The sequence below is a fragment of the Staurois parvus genome, unplaced genomic scaffold (assembly GCF_062004578.1).
Source record: "Staurois parvus isolate SC_StPar_1 unplaced genomic scaffold, SC_StPar_1.0 ptg000282l, whole genome shotgun sequence".
NCBI classification, from domain to species: Eukaryota; Metazoa; Chordata; class Amphibia; order Anura; family Ranidae; genus Staurois; species Staurois parvus.
The window spans coordinates 1,233,919-1,254,913 of record NW_028318078.1 but is presented as its reverse complement, the minus strand read 5'-3'; the positions used below and the strand labels follow the sequence as shown (position 1 = coordinate 1,254,913).

General features: G+C 40.3%; 1 protein-coding gene across 2 annotated transcripts in view; it reads left to right on the top strand.

The window, feature by feature from the left end:
- FGD3 (FYVE, RhoGEF and PH domain containing 3) overlaps positions 1-20,995 on the top strand; it is a 348,985-nt gene that overhangs the window by 208,729 nt on the left and 119,261 nt on the right. For both annotated transcript variants that reach the window (XM_089681845.1, XM_089681847.1), the window contains exons 3-4: positions 3,112-3,289; positions 9,941-10,520. In XM_089681845.1, the coding sequence (XP_089537971.1) occupies positions 3,112-3,289; positions 9,941-10,520 (758 nt within the window). The remainder of the gene's footprint in view (positions 1-3,111; positions 3,290-9,940; positions 10,521-20,995) is intronic.

Genomic DNA, 20,995 nt, shown 5'->3' with positions numbered 1-20,995 from the left:
TGATCATCAGTGTTGCCTTTCAGTGCCCATCATTACCGCTGATCAGTGCACATCAATGCCACACATCAGTGCCCATCAGAGCTGCCTTTCAGTGCCCATTAGTGATGCCTGTCAATGCCCATCCATGCCATCTATCAGTGCCTCCTCATCAGTGTAGTCCATTAGTACTCATCAGTACCATCTTTCAGTGCCGCCTATCAGTGCCAGTCAGTTCTGCCTATCAGTGCCTCCTCATCAGTGCTGCCTATCAGTGCCCATGAATGCTGCCTTTCAGTGTTCATCAATGATGCCTGTCAGTACCCATCAGTGCAACCTATCAGTGCAGCCTCATCAGCACACATCAATGAAGGAGAAAAAATACTTATTTGTAAACATTTTATAACAGAAATTAAGAAAATCTTTTTTTTTTTCATTTAGTTTTTTTAGTTTGTTTTGCAAAAAATAAAAAAATAAAGCTTAATCTGTCTCAAAGAAATAATACAAATTTGGTTTGGGTACATTGTTGCATGACTGCGCAATTGTCATTCAAAGTGTGACAGCACTGAAAGCTGAAAACTGGCCTGGGCGGGAAGGGGATGAAAGTGCCAGGTAGGTGAGTGGTTAAAGGGATTAAACATGGTGAGATGTGCATGCATTGCAGAGATGTGCAGCATGTGGTATTTATTTATTTATTTTTACCTACACTTATGAGGCTGAGAGCCGCTCCTTTATTGTTAAACACGCTTTGCAAAAATCATCTAGTTAGTGATCACTGAAAATAACAATGTATCCTGCTAACTGAATTTTGTCATTGGATAATGCGCACACACAGGGGTTGATTTACTAAAACTGGAGAGTTCAATATCTGGTGCAGTTCTCCATAGAAACCAATCTGCTTCCAAGTTTTTAATTGACTAAGCTGAAGTTAAAAGCTGATTGGCTACCATGCACAGCTGCAACAGATTTTGCACTTTCCAGTTTTATTGAATCAACCCCACTGCTTTTAGCGTAGAGATTTTCAGGAAACTGTTACAGCCATGACTAAGGATAAGAATGATGGTGAATGGTCATGGCCACTTGTCTAGCATTATTTTCTATTAAGCACTGTTACTGCATTGTAAACATAGACCATGATCTTCACTGCTGTGAATCGCTAAGCCCTGACTGCCCTGTGGTTTAACCCCTGGTTCACATATCCGCACTCCTGCGGGACGCGTTTTGCAAGGGCAAGAGAGCCTATTCATTTGAATGGACTCCCGTGCCCCGGGACACGCAAGGAAGAAGCACTTCTTCTGAAAACACAGCCCGCACGGGAACCTTGGTTCTCAGTACGGTTGCGATTTCTAGTGCGGGTGACATGCCAGTAGAATTAATGGCACCTGCCCGTGGGTCCACATTCTGCGGATCCACAGCAGCACCACCCGCACATATGTGAACCTAGCCTTAGTTAACCAACCTCCCCTTTGTATTCACATTTTTCACAGCATATGAGCTTCTTTTCATTTTTATGTTGCCATAGGAGAACCTAATTTATAAAAGTGTATGAAGGAAGACATCCAATATTGTGTTAAATTCACTTTTAAATGCAAGCAGTGCAAGTACCTGAATTGGCCTCATGTAGTCCTCTGTACAGTAGAGCTCAGACTGAGGAAAGGAAAAACAGCACACGGTCAGTTGTTTTGCAGTTTAAGAAGCATGCTGATAGGAGAAAAGAGCAGTGACAAAGATGTGAGCTTCTCTGTGTGCTACTTCTCCATTCACTGTCTATTACCAGGCTGGGAAAGGTACAAAAGAGTCGATTAACAACAGCAGAGAAAAATTAGGTCTTTGTCCTGCCAGACAGTGCTGTGCTGCGTGGCAGAGATGAGTAAATCCAAGAAATGGATGGACAAAACTACAAATACTTTACCATGTAAAACTGGTCATATGTATAAGTAGTCATTTACTCAGAGTTCAGATTTAACTATGAGGCTCTGTAAAGCTAAATAAAAGGCACATATGAATGTATAATAAGTAAGCCTCCAACAAATAATTTACAAACGTAATATTTATATTTTTGCAAAAGCTCACACATGATTAACTCTTTTAGTGTGCAGGTATTGAAATGCTAAAACTTTAAAGCCCAACACCAGGCTTGGGTCCTTTCCAGTTTACCTGTTTCCCACCTCATTTTAGAGCCGCCCAGGGAGCAAGGTAAATGAAAAATACTGTATTCAAAGTTTGTCATTTCAGTGCCCTAGCTTACAGTATTGTAGCATGTATGTAACAGCTCAGTGCCTCGAGCTTAAATTAATCATTCAATAGTATCAGCAACAGGAATATCACACACTAAGGCCGGCCATACATGGGTCAATTTTCGAACGATTTTTCGTTCGAAAATCAGACCTAAGAATAATTGGCCAATTTTCGCTCTGTTAGTTGGGCCAATTTTCGTGGTTCCTCCCCATTTCGTTTATCGGACATGCTGGAAAATTTGTGAAAAAAGAAAAATTTTCAAAATCATTGGTGGCACCATTGGATTACAGAACAAACTATCTTTTCTATCGAAAAATTGTTCAGAATTCGACCCATGTATAGCCTGCTTAAGATGCAAAATAATATTCTTTCTTTAGTAAAATAACTGTCAGTAACAATTTATATGCTGACATGTTTTGTGCTAGGTGCAGCGCTTTCTCAAAGAATTGTGATTCTTTGAGAGAGCACTGTGCCTAAAGCAAAACAAGTTAAAATAGAACTTGTACCTGGTGACTATTTTATTAAAGGAAAAATAATAATTTGCACCTTGGTGTGCCTGTAGCTGGTACAATTATTATTATTATACAGTATTTATAAAGCGCCAATAGTTCGCTCAGCGCTGTACATTACAAAGGGGGACAGGACATGTGACATAACAATACAATGCAAAACATGAGGGGATCGAGGGCCCTGCTCTTTGGAGCTTACAATCTAGGATTTGATTGCGTCAGTGGAGACAGGCTGAGCCAGCGCCTGAGAGGTGATCATGGAGTGTGGAGCCTGATCTCACCTGGAGCGACATGTGAAATATATTTAATGAATAATTGTTTAAACCAGAGTGTACTGTATGTAGATCATTTTATCTATTACCTTTCTGATGGAATTATGTTTTTATAGTACCTCCTAAGCCAATCCATCTAATATCTGGAGTCCAAGAGAAGCCTCCCCAGAAAATTCCTCCTGCTCCCTCAAGACCTCTGCCTTCTGCACCGAAAGTCACCAGGCGAACGAGGGAGAGGATCCAGTCTGACAGATCCGACATCAGCGCACTCATCCAGAAGTTTGAAAACATCAGGTAAATCTGCACCGTAGCCTTCAAGACAGGTATCCATTATGTGTGCGCTTTATTTTTTAAACGTCTCTAAAAAAAAAATTCCGATTTAGGTTATTGTAGAAAACATCTGCAATTTTTTTTAATGAGACCCTTTTGCAGGAATGAAGGTATACCTGCTAGTGGTATAATCTTGTTAAAATTTCCTCCTAAATTGGCTGCAGTGCTAAAACATAATGGTGTTTGAATATACCTTTGAAAGTTTTTTTTAATGACCTAAACTGACCAAATTCCAGGTCAGTGTAATATGCAATATATTAATTTTCTTACAGTGACAACTGCAGTGCCACTCCACCTTCTGCACCTTTCAAACATATGAATTTAGTTTCTAATTGGACATATTGAAACTTCTCAGTATTTAGGGCTTTAGGGGTTCACAGGATGACAGGAACATTTTTCAAAGTATATGCAGACACACAGAAACCTGGTAACTTCCAGCAGTCATTTCTGCAGTCCAGACTTTTTGATTGGCTTCTCAGGATGACCATAAACGTTCTTGTTTGCACACTTTTCATATATAAGCCTCATATACACCTGTAATGTTCTTATATAGCTTAAAGTGGAACTCCACAATCTGAAAATGCTATTTCATTCATTTTCAATATTCAAAGCAAACTCGCATATTAATTAATGTCTCCATGCTTTATTTTGCTGAGAAATCACTTTAAAAAACACCCCCTAGTATGTTTGGCCATGGCCATCTTAAGTAAGGGCAGCTGATTCATGTAGCATTTACTTCCTGGAATCCATCTGCCCTTGGCTCAGGCATGCAGGCATCTTTTGAATACAGTTGCAAAGCCCACATCCCGCACGGATGGATGGAGGGAGGAGTTTCTGGCGAGCAGAAACTCCTCCCTCCATCCGTTTATGAATAAATAAAGTTGAAGAGATTGAAGGGATGGAAGACCTGACACATGCCCAAAATAATAGAATAAATGTCTTCAGTAAGTCCTGGTTATACCTGAATCTGTTCAGATGAGGGTAAGCGCATTCTAGAGGGACATAATTAAATCCAGACCCCCTTTTTTCAGTTAGCCTACTTAATAACTGAATCATTCCTTTTGTGCCCACTATTCCCACCCTTTGTAATTGTGTGTGAGAACCCTCCAAGTGGCTATTTCCAACCCCCCCTCCTTTCACTACCTGGGTTATTATATCCATTATTGCACTTCGGTTAAACAACTTTCCTGGTCTCACCCCCTAATTTAACCCCTCCCTCAGCCTGGGTTTACACTGATGCAGTGTGGAATTTGCAGCGTTTTCTGTGTGAATTCCACACCACATCACAATTGCACCCCATGCATGCGAACCGCTGCGGGTGTGTATGTTAAGTTAACAACACCCCAAAATCTGTCCGCAAAACTCGGTGCAATGTGCAGAATCGGATCGCATGAGTGTGAATACCCATGCGATCCGATTCTAGTGCGTACCAAAAAAAGGGAAGTGCAGCTTTTTGCTGCGGTGCGATTTGAGCCATACAAAATGTATGGCTCCAATCGCACTGCACACAAATCGTATGTGATTTGCACAAGAATGCAGTGCGGTTCCTGTGCGAATCACGTGATATACCTCACCACACAAGTGTGAACCCAGGCTCACTCTCCTTTACTTTATTCCACTTGTCACCCTTCCAGTTTATGAACAATGGAGCTAGGCAGCTGGAAAGAACCCTTGTTTCTCATGGTACTTATTTGTCATTATATGGCTTATACTTCTCTGAACTTCCTTATGCTTTTGTTTTTTTCCATTTACTTGTATTGATCCTCACCTGGAATATGCCAAGATGCATATGTGTTAAAGTGGTTGTAAGCACTTACATATACCTAGTGAAGCGACTGGCCTTACATATACCTAGTGATACACAGAGATGAAACAAATCCTTCTTCATAAGTTGTACCTGTTTATCTGCTGTCTTGTCTTTTATACATCTGTTCAAACTGTTGAATTTTTTTAAAGCTTATATGAGCTGTCAGAAAAAGGGGATGGAGAGCTGAAGTTGCACTCTGCAGAGCTCAGTGAAGAGAGCTCTGAGAGCTGATTGGAGAGACAGGACACACCTCGCTCCACACAGCTCACAGGAACAGACCTGAGGCTGTTACCCTGCTGGAGGTCCCTCCCTTGTCACCATTTTTCTCTTGGTGTCAGGAAAACTTGTCAGAAGTGGATCATGCTGCTGATAGCAAAGGAACCAAGCAGCAGACAGACGTAACAGTTAGTGCTCTGTATTAGAAAAAGTACACACTATAGAGGGATATGCTTTGTGCATATTTCATGTCTGAGGTTTACAACCACTTTAAATCCATGTCAACTTCTTGGTCTGTATGTTTGTTGAAAAGAGAATTTGAAAAAAAAATGTTTTATTTCTCAGAAAATAGGTCTTTCTAATGTGCCTTTAATAAAAGTCAATTGGTCTCAGACCTTGTGACTTTTCCAGAATTGTATGGTATTAATTAGGGACCAGTGTTGGTTGTGAACCAACCTCAAGCATCTAGCAGCAGCTGTTATACAGAACAGCCATCATTAAATATCATATGGGGCGTATTTATAGAGTGGACAACAATTGACTTCCCAAGCTCTGCATATACCATGCACTGCAGTTGTAGCCTAAAATCCTCATTTGTGTTCACTCTCGGCACACATTCATAATATAACTGCATGAATGTGCCAGGATTTAACCATCCTTTATTCATATGCCATCTATGCTGGGACATTGATGGCTCTACCAAGTTAAAAAATGGTATAATTTAATTAGGAATCGTAGTAATTTTCTGTGTTTTATTTCATGCTTTTTTTCTGTCAATGTACTGATGGAAACCTCAAACATACTATGATGGTAGGGGGAGTTCACTTCTCCACCTATTCTCATGGTTTCTTTCACTGTTATCGAACTACAAGGATTGTGACTTAAAGATCAAATCTGTATTTAAATGTCAGTCCTACCGGCCCCATATATCCAACTCTCTTCCCTTCCTGGTACTTCCAGGTATGTTGGAGCATGTGATTACTCCATACATGACAATGTAGGTGATCGGCTGTTGTTATACATGTATCATAAGTAGTTATGTTGTATGCATACCTGTTGGCAGCCATATTTGCTCATTACTTATCAAGCTCTTGTATTACTACTCAGTAGTGCTGCACAATGGTTGAGCCTTGCCCAGGGGCGGACTGACCATTTGGAAACTTGGGCAATAGGGGGCCCCATGAGATGCCCCTGGTACCTTTTTCATAGGCTTTTTTGAGTTTGGGCAAGGACACAGGGGCCCCATGATCCCTTATTGCCCGGGGGCCCCATGAGTTGTCAGTCTGCCCCTGGCCTTGCCAGTCCTCTTATATTACTATCTGATTGAAAACCGTGAATGCTTACTGAAGGGACAAACTCCTAAAATTTTCTTCTACGTGAACAGAACAACTTTTGTTTAATGCGCACTGTTTTCGTATGAGAAAAATAGGATATGAAAGACTGCAAATGATTAGAAACAATAAACAATAATCTATGCTACATTGTTTCTATGACAAACAAAAAAAAAGCTAGGGATGCACCGATTCCATTTTTTTAATACAAAGTATGAGTACTGATACTTTTTTTTTTTTTTTTACTCGCTGATATCGATTACCGATACGTACCGGCAGCTGTTTTGTTTACAGTTCAGCTGTCGGCAGAGGAACCCCACTGACAGCTGAATGAGTGATCGGTTGTTGAGGATGCTGCGCCCCGCTCCTTAAGCAATTCAGTTCTTACACCTGTTCGCCGCTTATGAACCAGAGCAATTTTTACATTTCTGTTATGGACCTGTTTATTCAGCGATAACTTTGTCATTACTTAAAAAAACAATATTTGTATTATGTTGTTATCTTAAGGACAAACAAGGCTTTCTTTTCATGAGTATTGTCTTGCAACAATGATATTTTTTTCACAATCCTTAGACAATTAAATGTAACAAAGCTAAAAGAAAATGCACTTTTTCTTTTTTTAGGCAGTGTTTAGTTTAAAAATTAGTGTTACTGCACATAAAAAGTGCACATTTTATTCTGTACTTTGTCCTGTTTAAAATGACACTAACATTTTGATACTGGTAAAAGCACTGAAAAGTTATTTACAAATTAAATTTATTTTTTTCAATTGTGCGGGTTTTTTTTCACTGTGAAACGTGTACATAGATGGTGTAAAAAAATTATTAAACAAAGCCAACAAAAATTAAAAAAAAAAGGTTTAATTATTAATACAAGGGGTGTTCAAGTCAAACCGGGACTTTTGAGTTTATATAATAAAATAACACATTTCAAGCAAATTTCAAAAATAAACTGCATTTATATTTTTGACATGCTCCCCTGATACATTTATACATTTATCCCAGCATTTAACTAAGGCCTGGAAAGCTTCGGCATAGAAAGATTTGTCAGTAGGCCTGAACCATTTTAGGACATTCATGAATGATTGCGTTTACCTTTCTCTCAGAAAGATTTGTCTCTTGTGCAATTTCACGACAGATTATGTGCCGATTATCCAGGCGTTCCACAACTGTTCACAGGAATGGCTGCTGTGGGCTTGGAACCACCATGGACGGGATTGTCACTGATGGACGTACAGCCATCTTTGAAATGTTTAGGGCATTCAGATGTCTTACTGTGGCTGTGTCTCATCCAGGGGCGGACTGACCATTTTGAAAATCGGGCACTGCCCAAGAGCCCGGGGTCAGTAGGGGGCCCCATGAGATTGCCCCTGGTACCTTTTTCATAGGCTTTTTTAAGTTTGGGCAAGGACACAGGGGCCCCATGATCCCCTATTGCCCGGGGGGCCCATGAGTTTTCAGTCCACCCCTGGTCTCATCACCGTACTATGATTGAAGTCTTCTGTAGCTATCCTTAGGTTTTATGCCTTTGTCCACTAGAAACTTTATCACCACACACTGTTCCATGCACGCACTATCATTGTTGTTTGCCATCTTGATTAACAGTCTCTGGACTGGCCCGCCGATTATCAATAATAGGACACACTTTTTATACCTGTAAAATTAAAAGTCCTGGTGTGGCTTGAACGCCCCTTGTAGTTTATAAAATAGTAATGAACAAAAAAAAATCTAAAAAATCCTAATTAAATAGAGGAGAATAATAAAGAGTTAATTGGGTATGATTAAACTAATGGTTAATAAGTGGTTAAACAGAGGAATATTTAATAAAAAAAAAAAGACAACTTTTTTTTACTTGACAGCTTGCTTTTAAGTGACTTCCCCTGCAGTTTGAAATTCATTTCTTTGATCTGCAAAAGAATAAACAGAAAGTTACAGAATTAAGCAATGCTTTGTTTTATCTTTCTGTTTTAACGGCTGAGCAATGTTGTTGTAAACCTTGTCAGGCATTTTTTTTTTTTTCTTGACAGCTGCAAATGCCTGGATTTTCCTTTGTTTACACTACAGCTGTCCGCAGCGGATCCCCACTGATAAACTGAATGAGTCATCAGTTGTTAAGGACTTGGTGGCCACGCTCCTTAACAACCGGTGATCGCTGTTTTTTTTTTTTTTTTGTACATTTAAGCTGTCAGTGGGGAAATCCCGCTGATAGCTGAAATAACCGAGCCTGAAGGTATCGGTTTCAGGTTTCGGTGCATTTGCAATACCGATGCGTGTGTAAATGCTTAATATTGGCACCAATATCGGTATCAGTGCAACGCTAACAAAAGCCATTTAAGAATTTACATACAATTAATGCCATCCTCAGGTTCTATTTGATGTGAAACATCAAGGAAATCCGGACGATAGTTCACCCGATTTTCTTATAGTGTGTACCCAGCTTTAGCAGCCAGTAATGCATAAAACAACAAATACTGCTAGTAGCAAGGGACCATGTGATCTTTGAATTGTCTACCATGTTAAATTGTTTTGTATCGATTCACATGCAGTGGGAATTTTTATGATGAACCGTTTACTGGAATTAGCTGTTTTGTCAGGCAAACCTGCCAAGCTGCTTTTTTGCATACCTTTCAGGAGAGATACCAATAGTTATTTTCATTTCTCCAATTTCTATGTTGTCTGCTTTGCAAATGCAGGAAACGGGCAATGGTAGAATTGTATTGGAAACAATTGTGTTTGTCACATGACCAAACAACTCATCAAGTGATAGCCATTGTGCTTGGTGGGTAGATGAACAAACAAGTATCACCTTGTAGTTTGTTGAGCAGAACCTGTTGCTAGGAATGTGGGACAGAATATAAAACGGATAGTGTGAGACAAATCCTGTCATGGAAGTGTAACTAAAGGCAAAATCCTTGCAAAATGAAGGAATCCTGGGGTGTAACCATGGTCATCAGAGCTAGTGTCCATGCTGGAAGATTTGCTCTCTATTACTGTTCTGATGTCAATCAAAAGTAGGGATTTTTATTTTTATTTTCAATGATAATGGTAAATAGGATAAATAGAGAGGGTGAATCTCCCTAATGAAAACACAGACAGCAGTAAAACCATGACAGGTGTTCTAATCCCTCTCTACTCTATCCAAAACTGAAAAAAAACCAAAAAAAACCCAACTTTGCCTTTAGTTACACTTTTAAGGATTCTTTATAGTTTTGAAAACTTGTAATGCCAACTCTGATTACATTTCTGCTTTCCATTTCCTCAGACAACCTAAAGAATTTGTCAAACACAATCGTCTCAACTCCTATCTAAAAATGGAACCTGGCTCAGGACCTTCCAAATGCCCATGTCCATCAAGGAAAGATTCAGTGGTTGAGGGTGGATTATCTGCGGAAGAACTGAGTGGTGCGGAGGATAACGAACCTGCTATTTCTCACAATACAGACCTCTCAAGTCCTGATAATGTTAAATTTAAGGAGCTAAGTATCACTGACATCAATAACTGTGGGGAAAGCTCATCCATGCATCGAAATGGGGAATCTATTAGGGACAATGGCAATGAGGAACTTACAGTAGATCAGAACGATAATGGTAAAATTCCCAATCGAGACAGCGGTATTGACAGTCCTTCATGTAGTGTGGTAGGGGAGGTGTTTTCAAATGAAGAGACTGTAGAGCAGAGGAAACTTACATTACCTGTCACCACACTTGAAATAAATAACCGTGTCTCTGTGGATCAGAAGAGGGACTCCACTCAGGATGAAGATAGTGACATGGATGAAGGAAGCAGTGAAGAACACGAAAGCACAGAATTAACAAAAACAGAGAATATTGACACCACAAAGGTAGGTAGCTAAATCAAACAAATAATGCAAATATTACTTTGCTAATATATTCTAGTAAATGTCAACTGTTAACTAATGTATAGGTGTACTTGTCTGTTTATTGTAAGGGAATTATTGACAGCGGTAAACCATGCAAAGTAGGTCTATCCTGTACTACTTTTTTTTTTTTTTTAGCAAGGCAGAAAACACTGTTTCATTGCATGTGGACTTTATACAGCAAGCCCATTCCTGACTAAGAGGTTTCCCCCGCAGAGGGTTCCCAAGAACAAACAAGCAACTTGTACCTTTTAAGTGTTATGTCAGCACTCAGCCTTTTCACCCAGCAGCAGGCTCTGACAGCAGAAAGACAGAAAGAGTGCTGAGCTTCAGTCAGCTCGCATATATAAAGGCCTATGGACAACTGAAGCTACCAGATAAGATGTGGGCCTAGAAATAGAGCCTGTATCACACCCAGTGCTCTTCAAAGCCTCCGGGCTCCGGGACACAGACAGAACCTATTAAGGATCTTATAAAGCAAAAAGTCATTAACCCCTTGACGCCGGCTCCACATAAATATACGGCCTCACGGAACTGGGCTTTTTTCCGTGGGGCCACATATTTGCGTACCTGTCTTTGTGCTGGGAGCGCACTGCACTGCGCGCTCCCAGCACAAAGACCGCGGTGTCACTGAGAGCCCCGGGTCCCGTTCTAACAATCGGGACCCGGGATTCCTAATTCTGGGTCACATGATCGCTATGATAGCCTCTGATTGGCTATCACAGTGAACAGTCACTGTGCAGCCCGGCCCCCTTGTTTTTTTCTCTCTCTATGAATGGAGAAGAGAGATACATTGTATCTCTCTAACTCCTGGCATAGAGGGAAAAAAATGTTTGTAAAAAAAAAAAAAATAAATTTAATAAAATAAAGAAAAAATACCTAGATCTAGTTCAGTGCCAGAGTTATTATTTGGGTCAGGGTCAAAGGTCAAGGTCAAAAGGTCAGGGTTTTTTTTTTTTTTTTAAATTTGATGTTATTGTCGGTGTTAGTGTGCTTTAGGTAAAAAAAAAGGCAAAAACAAAATGCACACTATTGTTTCTGGGCTGTACTGTGGGTACAAACCACAAATAACATACACATATATGGTATCACTGCGATCGTCAAGAGCTGGAGAATTTATTTTTTTTTACCATTTTGCGCCAGTTTTCCTTTCAGGAGATATCCATTATCATTTAGAACCAAATAAAAGCCCAATTTGTCCTGAAAAAAACGCGGTATATTCCCCTGGATGTACAAAGTATTTGTGATGATATGTACGGTTTTACTAACACATGTCAACGTTGCAAAATTGTGCTTAGGCATTAAGATTTGTTTTACCCTTAGGCGTGAAGGGGTTAAACTTGGAGCACCTCATCATGTGTTAGTTAGGCCTCATTGAGCTCTCTCTCTTCCAGTGCCAGGTAGCATGTCCCCAATGCACTTTGTGGTTTCATCCTTGGCCGCTACATTACTGCCGTGTCCTGTAGTGACATAGCAGCCAGTAGGATGAACCACCACGTGCAGGAGGGAGACAGCAAAGAGCAAATTCCAACCACAAGCTGAACAAGTATTTATTAAACACCATCTTCTACAGGGTTTTTCTATGTATTTTTTTTTATCCAAGTGACAGCGACACTGTACATGAGGGTTGCCATAGTATGTTGATTTTTTTTTTTTTCAGTGTGAAAGTAATAGTTGAGTGCAGGGGCGGACTGACCATTTGGAAACTCGGGCACTGCCCGAGGGCCCGGGGTCAGTAGGGGGCCCCATGAGATGCCCCTGGTACCTTTTTCATAGGCTTTTTTGAGTTTGGGCAAGGACACGGGCCCCATGATCCTCTATTGCCCGGGGGCCCCATGAGTTGTCAGTCCGCCCCTGGTTGAGTGTGAGCACTTCTTGCTTCTCATAAAGCACTGCCTGCACCATATTAATTAGGGTATTTCATGGCGTTTAGCTAACAGCAACTTTCACGCTGCCAAAGTGACAGGTGAATAAGCAGCCAGCTTGCCCAACACAGTCAATCTAAAGCTCCAGGAGTTTCCTCCACCTCGGGTGTATAAGGCAATGACAGGAACTCCTACTCACCAGATGTGATACTAACCTGACATCTTTGTCCAGGATTTTTTTTTTTTTTTAATGCAGGCTTAAATTGAACCTTTTGGTAACTTGACAAGTCACGTATGTGTGAATACATTCCGGACACCTCATATTATATGCCAAATTGTACCTTTTACCAATAAAAAGCAGTTCTTGAGCTCCAGTCACGTTACGCTGCTCAGTGTAAGATTAAGTCTTCAGTCTGATGCAAGCAAGAGAAACGATTTCCTCCCTCTCTCCTCCTCAATCAACAGATTGCAATAGTATAACCTTGTAGCAGGTTACAAAGTAAAAACAAAATCCTTCTGATGACAAAAGCACCTCAAGGCATTGTTAGGGGGAGTATTGTGATATCTGTAAATTTCCCACTTAGGAAGTACTTTGCATGTGTATTTAACATTAAAAATATATCTGATGCTTACCCAGTTGAATATACGCCTGTATATATACAGTACCTTCATTACCAAGCCATAGTTTTCACTTTTCAGTGCTTTGATAATTTGAGTGAAGATTACTTGGTCAATCATTTTTAACTATTTTTTGAGACAGAGCTTTAATTTGATGATATTGTATAACCACTGTGTTTTTTAAATCTTTTAATACATAAATAAAGCAAAAAAGACTGAACATTTTGAAAAAAAAATGATGTTCTGACTGCCTTTCACATTTCTCAAGGCCCTAAAATGCCAAGAAAGTACAAACACCCACAAAATCACCCCTTTTTTAAAATGAGGCACAGAAAGGTGATTTAATTTTTGCCACAATTTTTGGGAAATGAAGAAATTTTACTGGTTTTGTGGTGCTTAACCTCCCTGGCGGTATTCCCGAGTGTAGCTCGGGGTAAAGTTTCAGTACCACAAGTGGTAACACTGAGCTACACTTGGGCTTACCATGCGGCGCTGCTCCGCGATCCCTCTTGCACTTACCTTGTCCTTCGCTCCCGCGATGTCCCTCCTGCAGTGTCCCCGGCAATGTAATCCGGTGGATACCGGCATCTGTCATCTGGGTCCCCTGCGAGCGTCGGGACGTACGGGGGAAGGAACTGGCGGGAAATTTGAAAATGACAAAAAGTGACATTCACTAAATACACTAAAATCACATAGTAAAACATTACTGTATCAAACCATTTCACATACATTTTGTCCCGAGTGCTTTGTCCTGCGCCCTGCCTGCATTTTTACTGTTCTTTCTGCCTGGAAACTGAGAAATGTCCATGGCGTCAAAAAAGCGTCCCATTAGGTCAAAAGAGGTTTTAGACCAGCTAGAGAACAGCGATAGTAAATTAGAACTACTTGCAGAATTGAGTGATAATGATTTGTGGGGAAATTCGTCATCAGACACTGAAAACGATTCTGCGACTTTGCTCAGTGATTTGCGAACTTGGCGCTATATTTCAAATTTCAGTGTTTTTGGTTTGATTATATTATTGAATTAAATTTATTATTTTTTATGATTATTTATTACATTATAATTTATGATTTCGTGTTTCAAGTTTTATCCTACCCAGGATGTTTACTAGACTCTTGTTCGGACAGATTTCAGTGAGTTATTCCTAAAAATTACAGGCCTACAATAAAAAAAATACATATTTCCATGAAAAAAAATGTACCGCTTTCAGCACAGAAATATGCACATAATCAGACCGCTAGGGAGGTTAAAAGTCACCCATTGAAGCCAAATATTCCACCCCCCAATCACTAATGGTCAATGGCATTGTAACCCACATACACAATCACTGGTGGTCAGTGACACTTTGAATCCCCCCTCCCACCTTTAGAAAACAATCCTACAATCAATTCTGGTCAGTCGACTTTGCACTCCACCCCTTTCTGGCACCTTGAATCGCAAGCCTTCCTCTAGTGCTGCGCTAATCAAAGAATGAATACATACAGAAACAGGGGCGGACTGACAACTCATGGGGCCCCAGGGCAATAGGGGATCATGGGGCCCCTGTGTCCTTGCCCAAGCTCAAAAAAGCCTATGAAAAAGGTACCAGGGGCATCTCATGGGGCCCCCTACTGACCCCGGGCCCTCGGGCAGTGCCCGGGTTTCCAAATGGTCAGTCCATCCCTGTACAGAAATGAATAAAATAAACAAATGAAACCAGGATAAATATATAAAAATGATTGTGAGTCCAATAAATCATCAAATACAGTAAGTATCCAATAAATAAAGTGCAACTCTTTTTCATAAGTACTCCGAAGTGCTCCAAAAAAAAAATTATGCTCCCCACATCGCTGTGATCAAGCCGCTTACCAAGTATGTATGACCAAAGATTATAACAGTCACACAAGCATGTTTCCCCACTAAGGTAATCGCTTCACTAACATGATAAATCAGCAGGAACACCACTCATACTCTACATCAATGTCAGCAGACAGGATCTTACAACATAATCAGAAAAATATGGAAGAAGAAAGCAAGCTCCATGGTGTAAAACCGTTATATGTAAATTTAATAAAATCAAAGTGCAAACTCACAAAAAAACTCTTATATGGCAGCATATAAGAAACTCAAGTGCTCCTGTGTGATGATCACCACTTGATCCGATCAACAATCATATTCTTGATGATGTCATGTCCTGTGGCCCCGCCCAACCAATTTCTCTGGAGACCGCATCATGAAGGGGATTGGTTGTTCATTTGTTATTACAAATGTGTGCCAGCTGATTCTGACTTTTGACCCCGAGCACGGTAGTAGATTTGTTTCATATGCTTCCTCTAGTGTTTCCTTTCTCCTACTTTCCTTCCTTTTGTCCTTCACTCAAACTGCAATCCTTCTTCCTCCTTTTGTTAACAATGCTTGCGACATGCGATTTACAAATCACACCTGAATTCGCATCTAATGTATTTTTATGGCACTGTCTTTATCAATGCCATTTTCAAAGTTGCATTCGGTGACAACCAGGGCTAAGTGTGAGTAATAATAAATGTGAACCAAATTAAGGGTATATAGAAATTTCAGGGTGATGTTGTAACTTGGTGTGAGGTTAAATTGAAGTACAGTCTTAAGTTTTACTACCAACGTATTTCACTTCTAGGACTGGAGAGGTGAATAAGAGTTAATTATTTGCTTCAGCAAACGAATTCTCACTCTGAACACTGATTCTCGGTGTTGAATTCTCAATCTTCACAAGGCTTACTATCCTCCGTAAAATTGATACACAGAATACATCTTTACTCTGACTGCTGTATATGTTATCATACTGAATGTAATAAATAAATACAGGAAAATGAGCAATCATGTAGTATGTATGAGATCTGGAGGAGACGACAAGCCCTGTATAATACAGGAATATTTATAGTTATTTCATAGCAATTGTTTGAAGCAAATATGGACTTTGTCTATTCAGGGCAAATAAATAGGTTTGCTTATAGGCGTAAAATGTAACATTTTGAAAAATACACCTATACGTGGATGCAAGTACATTGTTTGCAGTTGTGCCTCCCAGGCGTCACAACAAGAGATGTATTTTACCCTGTATGGCTATATATTTATGGCTAAGTGCAAGAGGCCTAAAAAGCACTCATTAAAATGACCGTAAATTAATTATTAAATAATATATTATTGTTATTATTATTATACAGGATTTATATAGCGCTTTACAAAATAAATGGAGATAATACAGCAACAATACAGTTCAATACAAGAGGGTTATGAGGCCCCTGCTCCTTGGAACTTACAATCTAAGAGGAAGGTGCTGGTGGTACAAAAGGTAGTAACTGTGGGGGATGGACTGGTAAGAGAAGTAAAAGATTCCATTATCAGCTGAGGGCAGGATAGGCTTCCCTGAAGAGATAGGTTTTCAGACCCAGAAAAATATATGAATTCCAGTATTTTTTCTTATAGTAAAAATGTACCTTCTATTCCTTTCAGCCTCTCTCAAATCTGAAAATGTATTTCCTTTTGCAGTTTGATCCAAGTTTCTTTTATAGAGTTTGGTGCACTGACGGTGTTCTGATTAGAAAAGCTGTTTGGTCGCATCCATTTAGACGTATATTACCATTGGGGATTATGTCCCCATAACTGAATTTCCGATTGCAGAGGGTGCAAATAATTTGACTTATATTTAAGTGCAGAATTCTGGGAAAATTAGTGAACCAATCACACAAGCAAGAAATGACATTTCTGGAGTGCGTTCCATGCACCACTGGTGTACAAAACACCTCCAGGTTGCCATATGGTATTGAGTTTTACAGAAAATTAGAGACTGCAGATTCAAAAGGAAAAGTAATTTTTATAAAATTAAAGCATATCTACGGCTAATTTTTAAAATTAAAATAATAAACCTGTTCTACTTACCTGCTCTATGCAATGGTTTTACAGAGTGACCCTGAACCTCCTTATGGGGTCCCCCACTGGCAATCTTGGCTCCTCCTCTATTGTGTCTCCCACATAGCAAGCCGCTTGCTATGGAGGCAGACACGTGGACTTGCTCCCAAGTCGGGCTGTTTGTGTCCATAGACACACACATCCTAGCTTGGCCCCGCCGCCCCCCACTCTCACAGGATTTGATGGACAGAAGCAGGAGCCAATGGTATCCACTGCTGCCTGATTCTCCTATGAGAAAAGAAAAGATGGGAGAAGAACCGCAGCTGTGCACAGCTCTGAATCAGGACAGGGAATGCATTAAGGTAAAATGCATTTTAGCTTTGAGACCATTTTAAATTTCAATATTGCTTGTCTAGCAATTGTTTGTTTTATATTATTATTTTTTTTTATTTGTTATAGATTTTTTCCACAAAAGTGTAGTTATCTTTTCAAATGTTTGTGCACAGCCTACACTCTATCAATGACTGAGCCCTGTATTAGCACATTATTTATTCTATACCATGTTTCCTATCTAAAATCTTTCTTTATATTCTATTGTGGGAACACTGTTACCAGAGGCAATGAACAGAAATTTGCACTGACTCTGGAGCGCTAATTGTCAATTTATGAATGTAACATTTACAGTCTTTTCAATTAAACACTTTTTGCAAATGTTAAGTCATCCCAAGTCTCCACAAATGTGATGTAATGTTAGAAAAATGAAGATGGATCTTTTAGCTTGAGCCAGCACTTTGTTAATCAATGGTTGTTAATGCTGTACACACATAGAAGGTGATGCTGCTAATTATAAGACACTTACAAAGTAAATAGCCAATTAGCATAATTACTGGTGTGGAAAGGCCAATGCAGTAACCTTTGAATTTACAGTCTGGTGAGGATAACCACAGAGGAACAAGTTGGTGTTCTTTTTTTTTTGCTGATTCCAGTATTTGTTCCTTTCCACTTTTGTTTGCTAGGACACATATGCGCTGGTGCTGGATGAATGGATTCCACCATCCACATGAGGCGGAGGATGGAATCCTTCCCACTGTGCCATTGTATTGTGGCAGCAGGGCTCCTACCTTTTTGTCCTGTTGGACAAAAGTCAATAATTAGATCAACCTGTCGAGTGAAAAAGTCCACAGATGGATCGAAGTTGGGCTGAACTGCCCAGATTTTGATTTATCTATGGGCATCTTAAGGCTAGGTTCACACTAACCCATGCTTAGAAAAGTGATCCAAAGCAGTCACTGTTGGGCGTTCATTTGCCACATACATGGGACAAACATTAAGCAGCAGTTGTGGCTTCGCTCCATTGATTTGAATTGCCGAGTTTGATCAGTGGTGCTACCACTGTGTGGCATGTCTGCACGTGAACAGCCTTCTGTGGCTGTATTTTAGACTTCAGGTGGGCGGTCAGGGGTCAGTAAAACAATATCTCAGCTGCCTGGTTATGGTTACACAGTTGTGCTCAAAAGTTTGCACACCCTGTCAGAAATTGTGAAGTTTTGGTATCGATATTGAAAATATAGCTGATCATGCCAAAAAACTGGCTTTTAGGCTAGCTTCACACTCATGCAGTATGGTACATAGCATGTGATTCACACAGGAACCGCACTGCATTCCTGTGCAAATGACATGCAAATTGTGTCCAGTGCGATTTGAGCCATACATTTTGTATGGCTCTAATCGCACCGCACCCGCACAAAAAAGATGAAGGACCCTTTTTTTTGGTCCGCACTAGAATCGGATTGCATGGGTATTCACACTTATGCGATCTGATTCTGCACATCGCACTGTGTTTTGCATACCGATTTGGGGTGTTGCTAACTTAACATACACACCTGTAGTGGTTGACATGAACGGATGCGATTCTGATGTGGTGCGGAATTCGCACAGAAGACGCTGCGAATTCCAGACTGCATCAGTGTGAACCCAGGTTTATTTAAGGATAATGATCATATGAAGCCATTTATTATCACATAGTTGTCTGGCTCCTTTTTAAATCATAAATGATTACAGAAATCACCCAAATGATTCTGATCAAGAGTTTACATACCCTGGAATGTTTGGCATTGGCACAGACACACAAGGTGACACACACAGGTTAAAATGTTAGTTAAAGTTTAATTTCCCACATCTGTGACTTTTTAAATTGCAGTTAGTGTCTGTGTATAAATAGTCAATGAGTTTGTTAGCTCTCACGTGGATGCACTGAGCAGGGTTGATTCTGAGCCATAGGATGCAGAAAAGAACCATCAAAACACCTGTGTAACAAGGTAATGGAACTTTATAAAGATGGAAAAGGATATAAAAAAAGATATCCAAATCCCTGAATATGCTAGTTAGTACTGTTCAATCACTTATTAAGAAGTGGCAAATACTGTAGCTATAGCTCTTGCTGCAGTAGCACAAGTAAGTATACATCCTGTATAGGAGTAAATAAGAGTGTGGCACACTTAGCAGAGTGACCGTCAGAGTGGGTTAGTTTATAATCACCCCCTCCACTGTTTGTGAGAATCTTATTTTTGTCCATTCTAGTTCCATCCATAACAGGTCTTGGATGTCCAGTATGGTCTGACTGCAAAAGAGATTATCCAAGCAGAATGGAATTTTAGAAAGTTTTGAATGAAAAAAAAAACCATGTAGTTCAGATACACCTGTCAGGTCCCCATGAAAGCAATTGTGTTCTTCCATGTGAAATATATAGAAAACCAAAACTAGTTTTTTAGGTTTTAGAGTGAGGAAGTGTTCACAAATCTTTCCTCTTTTTTTTTTTGTTCTGTTGACCATTTTCTCAGGTATAGAAAGTGATGGGAATTTTTAGAGTTGGCACAGAAACAGGAAGTGAGGCATAATCATTCAATGGGGACACCTGTTTAAGTGACAGTTGTCAAAGTAGATTTCTTCTCCGTTTGCAAAAATTTCCTTTTGGCTCCAGACAGTACAACTAAACAGATATTTATATAGCACTGACAATTTATGGAGCGCTTTACAAACTGTGCATTTACATCAGTGCTTGATGTTTCCAGCATTAAAATCAGTCCCTGCCCTAAAAAAGTTAGGTTCCTAACTGCATTCATACTAGAGCCAATTTTGAACATAGGAGGAAACTCACTCGAGAACACGGAGAACATGCAGATACTGTTCTGATCAACATTTGAACCAGGGCAAACAGTGCTTCAAGGCAGAAGTGAAAACCACTAATCCACTGTGGGAAATTGAAAAAAAAGTATGGCCATAGCTATTTTGGTCATACTTCTCTAATGTGTCACAGAAGTGCATTTACTTGTGCTCTCTTGTAACCCAGAACCAGCTGACAGTGGGCTAAGGCCCTCTGGAAAGATCTGCACAGTAATTTTGGGATCCATACATGTACCTGTTCAACAGCTGATGCAGCTTGTCAGCATGCGGCTGAGAGCCTGATCCACAGCTCTGCCTCCTCTCCAGCCTGGCACTCCAGAGCAGTAAGTGGTTACTGACAGTCCCGCTCTCAGCTCAAAGTGGAGTGAGAAATGAGCAATCATGTGTGGGCTCAGTTCTCAGGCTTAGGGCTCATGAACACTGCAGCAGATAAACTGACATCCAGGAGCAATCATCCATGTTGATGGGGACAAGGGCCTCTTCCTCACAACCCTGGGCTGTGGTTGTGGGGGTCTGCGGGTGGGGGGCTTATCAGAATCTGGAAGCCCCCTTTAGCAGGGTGGCCCCCAGATCCCAGGCCCCTCTCCATGTGAATGAGTGTGGGGTACATGGTACCGCTATCCATTCACAAAAAAAAAGCTGTAGTGTGAAAAAAGACAGGAGACCTTCTTTGACAAGTCCTTTATTAAAAGAAGGAAAATAAAAGAATGTCCCCTGATGTAGATCTAACGTCAATCACGATGTCCACTGCCATTGCACCAAAAAAAAAAAAAAAAGCCATCTGCCTCTGAGCTGGTTTGATAGTTCTTAAATATGTAAGGGGCGGGGCTATCCAGTGACATCACCCGTGTGACCCTGCCCGTGTGACATCATCGACCGGGGCATACTGGTCACTGCCATCACACGTT